The 10,416-nt window shown below is 45.0% G+C and overlaps 1 protein-coding gene and 1 pseudogene across 1 annotated transcript; both read right to left on the bottom strand.

Moving 5' to 3' along the window:
• Positions 1-217: 217 nt before the first annotated feature.
• LOC130139926 (protein PHLOEM PROTEIN 2-LIKE A1-like) lies at positions 218-848 on the bottom strand (annotated as a pseudogene).
• A 1,323-nt stretch (positions 849-2,171) lies between these two features.
• On the bottom strand, positions 2,172-4,730 carry LOC130139925 (exocyst complex component EXO84C-like). Its single transcript, XM_056317919.1, has 4 exons — positions 4,503-4,730; positions 3,996-4,184; positions 2,856-2,992; positions 2,172-2,762 (listed from the first exon to the last, which is right to left on the bottom strand). The coding sequence occupies exons 1-4, from the start codon at positions 4,728-4,730 to the stop codon at positions 2,687-2,689; spliced, it is 630 nt and encodes a 209-aa protein (XP_056173894.1). The 3' UTR covers positions 2,172-2,686.
• Between the last annotated feature and the right edge of the window lie 5,686 nt (positions 4,731-10,416).

Genomic DNA, 10,416 nt, shown 5'->3' with positions numbered 1-10,416 from the left:
CACATGAACACTCATTCTCACGTGTGTTCGGCCAATGCCTCGGGAGAATCGTGATATTCGATATTTGAAACGAGTCAGGTAGAGCAAACATAACAGAGTTATATTTACGTGAGAAAGCAACATACGTAACGGTACTAATTTCCACGAATATTATTTCGATGGTATTTCGATTCGATTTTTTCCCCAAATGTAAATGCGAAATTTATTCTCATTAACATTTAACCCAAAGAGACCACTCATTTTTATTGAAATGACCATGGGAAATTACACTAGAAAAAGCACTAACAAGAGCAACCCCACCAACTGAAGTGCTTATTACAAATATAACGATCCTTTCTTTTAGGCACTTCTACATAATCTCATGAGGTTGATTATTTATTTATTTATCTATTTATTTATTGAGTTTTTTTGGGCCTAATGAGAACTCCCTTGAGGACAAGCCCGCTCTTCGGATGGTCACCATGCTCGTACATGAACACCTCCATCTGCCCCTCCTTATACTCTGATGTGCTCACCTCTCCTGCTTTGATCTCTATCCATTGCCCCTTCGGCTTCTCCTTCAGATTCACCTTGTGCTCTTGCTTGGTCCCGTCCGGGAGAGTCACCCCGAAGTTCACAGGATCCTCCCACCCGTAACCCGACTGTGTTAGCTTGATCACGAAGACCACCTTGTAGGTCGTGTCCCGGGGACAGGTTCGACACTTCGAACTTGCCGCGCACATCCAGCCAGCACACTTTCAGCAGCTCGGCCATTACCACCACAACCCCGTTTCTGCGAACTTTGACGGTGATTGTTACGGTAGATTATCACAACATGATGAAGCAAGCGTAGAACGAGTAGAGTTCATGGTACTGGTGAAATCTGGTGTGCTTTTCACCTGGGTGCATGTTCCTCGGTCACCCATATCCAGCAAGAGGGGTCCTCAGAACAAGCGATGGTGAAGCCCCGTGCATACATCATGAAGCAATTCTTCTGCGATTCGTTTTCCACCGAGTATTTCTGCCACCATACCAATTTAAACAGGACAACATCACATGCCTAATTTGCTCGCCCACTTCTCCTATCTTATCGAAAATCAAAAGGTAATCGAAAGACATATTCGCCGATTTTACCGAAATGGCGCGCAAAAAAAAAAGCGAACGAATTGCTTTCAGAACCGGTATATGCGGGGCGCTGTGAACTCGTGTGCCGACAGTCATGCGTCTTTTGATGTGGATTTCAGCAAGGAAAAAGCATATGGAGTGGAGTGTGACTTACCACGGTCCTATTGTGTAAGAAAACACCAGCACGGAGCTGATCATACAGTTTCTCCAGGGGGATGTCACCGTGAATTGCTGGTGAATCAGACCCCCTCAAAATGGATCGATACCGATGGGGATGACACTGTACTTCCATGGCTTCCGATGCTCTCTCTGCCTTGGAGTTCTCTTTAGTGATGATAAGCTCTCTCACAGGGTCTTCTCTCCCGATATCTCAAGCTTCCTCTTGCTCCACTATATATACACAGCATCATTGTGACTTGTGACAAGACTTTATTCCCATCTTGTGGATGAACTCCAAGGGGAACAAAATGGCTCTTTCCATCTTTTAGCGAATCTTCAAGTGGATAAAAAGTAAATATTCCTTAAGGTTCTACTAAAGCAAGGTCTTTCTGCAGGTATATCTCTCCCCTAAGACTTTATTCCCATCTTGTGGATGAATTCCAAGGTGAATAAAATGGCTCTTTCCATCTTTTAGCCAAGTGGATAAAAAGTGAATATTCCTTAACCGACCTTTAAGAAAAGGTTCTACTAAAGCAAGGTCTTTCGGCAGATCTCTCCCCAAGTTCTTGAAATTTTGGAATTAGCAAGTTGTAGGAATGAATGCAATTTGATGTGCTATTGCTAGCATGAGGGCGAAATAACACGGCGGCGTCGCGATCTGGGGAACTAACTTTCGATTAGCGAAAACAATGTTTATGGCAAACTACCAAAGAAACACTCTCAAGGGCAATTCTCACTAACGTCGGACCGTCGTGAAGATTCTGATATCGATCGAATCACAAACGCGTGGCCATGCCAGTGTATTTTTCTAATATTCCTTCCAACTTGAGATGTATTACGGCATTTTTGTAGGGAGAAAGAATGAAAAGGAACGTATCATTGCATAATTCCGAATTGTTATTAGAGAGAGAGAGAGACGGAGACCGAGACAGAGGCTGCGCTATTTGACAGTAACTGGTAGTGAATGTACTAAACACTGCTTAAATACGCTATACACTTGCCGACGATTCACCAACAATTCAGCACTGTACTAAGCACCAACCTATACTCTCCATGAATTTCAATCTACTTCACGGTCCTTGTTGATTAATGCCAGTCTCAAGTTTCAGAACTCAAAGGATCTTGAACAATCTACCTTGTGATATAGAGATTGGCCGATGGCCACGTCCGCTAAAAGCTAAAGACGGGACGCGATGAGCTCCTACCTTTATCTTCCGGGGAAGATATAACTAGATGAATGAGATATGTATGTAAATATATCTTAGCTCTCCGGATCAGTGAACCTGGGGCTTTCAAGTTCTCCCATGCTTGCAGAAGCAAACGACTCGATGGATTCAACCGTCGAAAGAGAAGAAGCAGACTCATCAGAATCGGAGATGATATCGTCATGTACGATGTGGTCCTCGTCAATTTCAGAGGTGTCTTAACCCGATGTTCCCAGAAGCTTGTTTATTGCCGATTTTGCAGTTTCAACAAACCATTCATCCTCCGGGAGTGTACTGCAAAAACAGGAGACGGGAGAGGGGGAGAAAGGAGTATTTAGCTTTTAAGTCATACGGGGAGAGAGAGAGAGAGATAGCATTGAATGATACCTCTGAGGGTCTATGCCTATAGCAGAAAACGTCCTGATTGCACGGGCAATGATGGCTGATGCAATCTGGTGCGCATGCCGAGATGGATAACGGGCAAAGCGCGCTATTTCAACGGTGAAGTGCATATCAAGAATCAACTGCATCAAATCGACCACATGAACGGAGCAAATTAGTATCGCGTTATCTTCAAACCAAAATAATCTGAACCAAGTGGATAATAAGAAACAACAATAACACCTTCAGATAACCATAAACATCAAAAGAAACCAGCAGAATGTCAACCAAACAGGTTTAAGAGGACTTTACAGATACCACAATGGAAGCAACAAAATAGCTAAGGACTTCGCTTTATTTGAACAACGGATAGCAGAAAAAAATAGTTTGCATCACCTATTAAGACGAGCGCTAGAATAAGAGAGAGACATACCACTACATGTTCGAAAGTATGCAGTATTAAATTAATTTGGGATCTAATAGACCCATAATCGGAATATCAGTTGCTCAACAGATGAACAGAATGAAGCAATCAAATTTTCCCAGTCATCTGGACATGACACGAGTTCTCAGCTATCCAACGCTGCATGTAGTCTTATGATTGTTAAAACTAGTACTTAAGTGAAGACTAATAGCTGGCCGACATCCTATGATAAGCTTTCGCCATGCTAGTAATATAGCAGTATCAGTTACGAAAATAGAAGTAACAATCTTTATGTTGAGGCTTCAGACAAGAGGCAAATTCGATGTCCATAGGTGTGCCACCAGTAAAAGCATGGAAATCAAGGACAACGCTAATCCTCGAGTAGGAGTTCTTCTGGTGCCGGAAGCCAAAATATATAGATAGTGATCAGCAAATTTTTTTTGAAGCAGCTCATCTGAACACGCTTCAAGTCCATCCACTATTATAGAGATAAGAGGGCACAAAATCTCCTAATTCTCCCCAAACATCTTTGGTTTTACATGTATCTAAGAGGAAATGTCATGTACAGAAGGGAATGCTTTTCTTTATATTTTACGAAGATCACGAACTAAGATAAGTGGCCAAATGACTTAACTACTTCTCGCATTTCGGTAATCCTTGTTTAGCACGCACACAGAAGGAAATAAAACAAAAAAGGAAAAAAAATGTCATGAATCAGATACCTGTTGCAAACCAAGTGGCTGAATAGCAGATGAATCATCTTCAAATGCAGTCCAGAAATCCTGCTCTTCAGACAACCACATCACCACTGTTTCTGTAAGCCTGGCGAGCAATATCTTTTGTATTTTATCTCTTCCAAGTAAAACATCTCCAGCTACAGTACCTAACTGCTGCGACTTCTCAAATAAAGCCTGCAGCAACATCGTCGACATATATTGTTCATCAGAAAAGAAAATAAGGTGAGAAAATTCTATATTTTGTTTTGGCATCATCAAGGTATTTTGTTTTTCCGGCTGCGATGTTTATGTTAGAGGCCATGCTCAAAATTATCTCTCAAAAGTTATCAGTACCAAGCATCATCCAAATATGAGTACAACAAAAATAAAGACAGCACAGCCAGAAGCACAAGCCACCATGAATAAATTCTAATAGACAAGTTAAACATGTAAGAAGAGAACTTTCTTTTTCGAGCAGAAAAGCAAGGACATCTATATTGGAAGTTAAAGTACCTGAAATGGAAGTGATGGCAGGGGATCAGAATCCCAATACTGGTCTTCCCCATTCTCGCTCAAATATATTTGCGCGTGCAATCGTGTTTTTCCTTCTCTTGAATAGATGAAACTCAAGACATATTGCCTGCAGAAATGATCTCTAAGCTTGTCAAACGAATGTTGTAGGTGGCGCCTCCACTCCTTTACTTCCACTGGAATGGGTGTACTCGGAGAAGCATTTTCCATGGCTCCGGCCCTTTGTTCCTTGCTTTCATTCTTTGGATTTCAGAGGTTCCAGATGGCATCTGGGAACAGTTCATCAGCTATAGTGTAAGCCATTCGCAGGAGCGCAAGCTGCTGTGAATCCAAACTAATTTTTTGACTACCAAAAAACCCAAAACGGATACAGCTGTGACAAATTTACCCAAACTAATTTTTTACCATCAAAAAACTTCAATCTGGTACATTTGTAACAAATTTTACCCTTCGTTAAATTGAATTAAATTACAAAAAATCACAAACTGGTACACTTATAACAAACGGAGGCTAAAACGCCAAACTTGATTATCCGTCAACTGCCACGTGTCATCCAACTCAGAAATTTGATAGCAAAATTTAAACGTGATTTGACTCGGTGTCGGTCACGGGTTGAGAGCGCGTAATCCTAATGAGCCACCCGTTAGCAAGAGATAAGCTAAAGTCGCGATTGGTCAATTTTAGTCATTTCTTGGAATTCGGGCCCGGGAATCGAGAATTTTGAAAAGTGATAATTTTGAGCGGCCGATGACGTTTTTGGCTTGGCCAACCTTGGGGCCACCCATTTCTGCAAAAAAAAATAGATTTCGGTCCGGGGCCGGAAAAATTACGGTTTTGCCCATGTGGACACCAATGTTGGATTTTGAAGTCGTTTGAGGTTATTTTTCGAGGCTAGCGTCATTTTGGGGTGGCCACGTGCATTTGGAACAGTTTTGGACAAAAATTGGAATTTCGACAAAAATTGGAAAAATAATATTATTTTATTCCCGGAACTTCGCAGTTGATTTTCGAGGGCTTAGAAAGTGAATTTCGCGATTCCGACACCACATTATGTTGGCCACGCACATATGGAACGCGTATGTGCGAAAATTGGAATTTCGCCCCGGGACCGGAAAATTACCATTTTGCCCCTGGGCTAATTTTTGGGTCCGAATTTTTTTTGGATAAATTGGGATAATTATGGATAAATATCAGCTGCATCCTTGGGGACCATTGACCCTTTTGCCCCTCTCTTTTTAGATAAGAATGACTAGGAACCATTTAATTAGGGGCATTTTAGTCCTTTTTACCTAAGCTTGACACATGGCACCCCTAATTAAATTATTTGACCAAGTTGGCTGATCTCTCTCTCTCCTCACTCACTCTCACGTGCAGACCAGCCTCTTCAGAAATTTTCTCCCCATTTTCCCACCTTTTCTCTCCACTTTCTCTCCATTTTCCTTCATTTTCTCTCTCGCCGGAGTTTCGCCGGAGCCACGCCGGCCAGCCGTTCCACCTTCCCGCTCTAGCCGAGTTAGTCTAGAGTCCGGTAAGTCGCGATCTAATCCCTATTTAGGACGTCGGGTATTTTCGGACTCGTTCGGGTATGGTTTAGAGGATTTAGAGGTTAATTAAGGCGTTGATAATGATTATTGGTGGTTGATCATGGTTATTGGTGGCTGAGTATGGCTGGTAGTGGTTGTTGCGGGTTGGATTAGACGTCGGGAAATGAGTTTTGGCGGTTGGAATTCGGTGGAAATCGGTTCGGGTTTGAATCCGTGAGGTTCGGGGTGAATCGCGGATTCACGGTTACTGTACCCGCCCGATTTGCTATTTTTGTAGAGAATTTTGTGGGCCGAATTTGAAGAAGGTTTCTTCATGAAAGTTGTTCACAAAATCTTGAGGTATAACATACTTTAATTTGGGAATTTTTGGAAATCATTTGATGCCATTCGGAAGTCCATCTTTGGACCGAAATAAAACTGCCCGATTTACCATTCATCCGACCTTCGGGTCTTTTCGAATTTTTATAAATTTTTCCAGGCCTATTCTCGAAACACTTCCTTCACAAAACCTGTTGGGGACATTTCTGGCTATAACATATAAAAATTTCAAAGCTTTTCAAGGTGATTTGGGTGTTGAAATAAATGTATTTTGAGGACAAAATAGTCTGTTAGAGCGAACTGATTTTGGTCTGATTTTGAGGGACAAAAAGGCATGGTTGTAGATTGAACCGGATTTCGTGTTCTTCATAAGAAATGTTTATCGGGATGTGTTTTGCGACATATCCAAAATTTAGAATTTTTGGAGTTCGTTTACTATTTATTTTGATGGGATTCCGGTCACTGTTTAGGGTTCGGTTTAGGGGATTTTGTGACTGTTTTAGGGGCTGTTTGGGGCTGAATTGAGAGACTGGTTATTTGGTGGTTGTGGACTGATTTGGCGACGAAAATTTGAGGTATAGAAAGCTTGGGTAGGACCGTGATGTTGTGACTGGATTGGGGTTGAATTGTGCAATCGATCAGTGGGAATTATGCTATGAATTGAATTGTGTACGTGGTTGTGTGATTTGTGATCGTGGGCTGATTTGGATTATGCTTGGGCTGAATGTGGATTGGTGATATGCAGTGTGTGCTTGGCCGTGAGATGTGGTGGTGTGATAGTGCATTCGCGTATTGTATTCGCGTGCCAAGAATGTGTGATTGGGTGGCGTGTTCGTGTGACGAGAATGTGAAATTGTGAAATGTGTGTGAGGTGTGCGTGTTTGGCAGTGTGTAGGTGTGGCCGTGTGACAAATGTGGTTTGAGTGGAACGAAGGTACTGGAATGTAGGATTGGTTTGAAAAGTGAGACCCTGAGGCGTGTACGTTTACGCGGGGTGAGGTCCGTCCTGAGGCGTGTACGTTTACGCGGGACGATGCCGTCCCTGACGAGGTGACGATGCCCGGCCCGACGGGGTGACGATGCCTGACGTGGTCAGAAGACCGTTGGCCTGATGCGTTTTACGCGGGCGCGGTAGAAGGAAAGTGTGTGTAGGATTCCGTCCTGAGGCGTGTTCGTTTACGCGGGACGATGCCGTCCCTGACGAGGTGACGATGTCCGGCCCGACGGGGTGTCGATGCCTGACGAGGTCAGAAGACCGTTGGCCTGATGCGTTTTACGCGGGCGCGGTAGTGGTGGAAAGGTTGAGAATGAGCGGGAATTGGCTTGAGGTGCGAGATTTGAGAAAGTGACGCGTGGTGTGAGTTGGTGTGCGAGTGTGTTTGTATCGCGTAATGTAGTGCGCGATTATGGGATAAAATCTGCTAGGCATGGTATGAGACGTGCCCAAGTAGGTTTTGCTTTATAATCGAGGCACGCGCGCGGCTGTGATGTATTGCTGTGGTATGATTGGCGTGTGTATTGATATGTGGAAAGTGTGTGATGGCATGTGTGCAAGAATTGTATGTTGGGATTGTGGGCTAACGGGCATGGTGCGTATGCAGAGAGTCCAGGTATGTGTGAATGTTTGATTGCTTGGTTGTGTGGTTGTTTGATTGCGCGTTTGGATGTGTGCGGAATTACGTGATAGCCTAGGTGGGGCTTAGGTTGTGACTTATTGAGATGTGATCTCATGGTTGTTTCAACCAAACCATTTCAGAGCCCCTGCCTGAATGTCGAGATTGAGGTCGACTTGGAGTCGTCAGGTGAGTAGACAGCTGCGGAGGATTGAGGTGGTGATGCCGAGGACAGTGAGTCAGAGTGGACGCCTTCGAGAGGGCGTAGGGGATAGTTCTGGGAGGAGGATGCGCCCCATTTTTGGATAGTGCTGACCTAGAGAGCTGATCTTGATATTTTGGTGATTTGGAGTTTATAGTTCGGTGTGCTTATAAATTATTTTGTGGTTTGTATTGGCGGATGATGTAAATATTTGGAAGTGTAATATATGCTTGGTGGTTTGACGATTTGTTCCTTCCTGGTGTTCTCCAATTTTAATGTCCGGGATTTTTTTATTGCTTCCGCCGCGAGTTAACTCTGATGGATCGTTGGGTCGGCGACGTTATTCCTGGGACGTCGCACTCTGTTCGACCGGAGGCGGGATGTCGCGGGCTCGACGAGGGTTCGGGGCGTGACATCACAACGCACATATGGAACACGTATATGCGAAAATTGGAATTTCAGTTCGGGATCGGAAAATTACGAAAATGCCCCTAAGACCATTTTATTTAATTCCGAAAATTGGTCAAAATTTTGGGGTTAACCAAGGTTAATTGGGATTAAACCAGGTCTGGTCAACCATGGTTAGGGACAAAAGACCATTTCACCCCTAAATTATTGGATTTGATCAAATCTTGTCCATTGGATCAAGGGCAAAGTGTCCAATGGGCTCAGATAATGACACATGGATTCCACTCACACCATCTTTGACCCAATTGACCAGAAATCTCTCTCTTTCTCACGCATTTCCCTGATCTGCCGAGTCCATTCTCCTCGTTTCTCTTCTTCCTCACCGTTTCTGGTTTTTGCCGTGCACTTTCGCAAGTTCGAGTGCATTCACGCCAGGAACAGTACCGGCCGGTCTTCCCGCCGAGCCAACATCACCAGCAACCATTTCCACCTCTGTGCGGCCACCACGGCCCGGGTATAGTCCAGAAACTTGACCCTCTCTCTCCTTTTTCCCTCTTTTCTCATTTTTCTGTTTTACAAACAGTACCGCCGGAGCTTCGCCGGAGCTCCGATCGCCGTTCCGTCGACACCCAGCCGTCCAGCACGTCCATACGTCGCCACCCAGCACCGTCCGTACAGTGTACGTACAGATCACTGTTCACGCCGGCCGTACGGACGCGCGGCTGTCACCGGCACCTCGCCGGCCACCGTCCCAGCCTGTCCGTATGGTGTCCGTACGGGGGTGGTACTGGTCATCGCGTCCGTACGGTACATTGTTCACGCCGTCCGTACATCGCCGACGACGCTGCTGCCGCTGTCCCGGCCCGTTCCAGCCCCGTTCTGTCTCGCCTTTTTGGGTAAGTGTCTCCCCCAAAAACTACCTAGGAGCTCGGGTATTTCTAGACTCATTTAGGACCCGGTTTAGGCGATTTTATGACTGTTTTAAGGGCTGTTCAGGACTAATTTGAGTAACTGATTATTTGGTGATTGCGGACTGATTAGGCGAAGAATTTTGAGGTTTAGGGAGCATGGATTAGGGCTGTGATGTTGAGGTTTGATCGGAATTAATTTGTGCGATTTGTGGTAGTTGGCTGATTTGGGATTGTGTTTCGGGTTGTGTACGTGTGGTCGTATATGTCGCGTGTGTGGCCGTGAGGTGTGATGGTGTGGCAGTGCGATTGCGCAATATGTTCGCGTGCCAAGAATGTGTGATAGTGCTTCGGGATCGCGTGTTATATGTGTATGATTGTGTGGTGTGCTGGCGTGGTGAGAATGTATATTTGCAAAGTGTATGTGAATTGTGAAATGTGCATGCAATGTGGAATTGTGTTTGGCCGTGCGAGTACTGGTCGTTCGTAAGTGTGGTTTGAGTGGAACGAGGATATAGAAATGTGGTTTGGTTGGAAAGGTCCGTCCTGAGGCGTGTACGTTATGCGGGACGATGCCGTCCCTGACGAGGTGACGATGCCCGGCTTGACGAGGTGTCGATGCCTGACGTGGTCAGAAGACCGTTGGCCTGATGCGTTTTACGCGGGCGCGGTAGAAGGAAAGTGTGTGTAGGATTCCGTCCTGAGGCGTGTACGTTTACGCGGGACGATGCCATCCCTGACGAGGTGACGATGCCCGACCCGACGGGGTGACGATGCCTGACGAGGTCAGAAGACCGTTGGCCTGATGCGTTTTACGCGGGCGCGGTAGTGGTGGAAAGGTTGAGAATGAGTGGGATTTGGCAAGACAAGAGAGAGGATTGTGGAAAGTGACGCATGGTGTGA

Source organism: Syzygium oleosum, unplaced genomic scaffold (assembly GCF_021117445.2).
Source record: "Syzygium oleosum isolate NSW1041296 unplaced genomic scaffold, Sole_v2.1 Sole_v2.14, whole genome shotgun sequence".
Taxonomy (NCBI): Eukaryota; Viridiplantae; Streptophyta; class Magnoliopsida; order Myrtales; family Myrtaceae; genus Syzygium; species Syzygium oleosum.
Note: the sequence above shows the minus strand (reverse complement) of the source record. Positions and strands in the feature narration are given on the sequence as shown.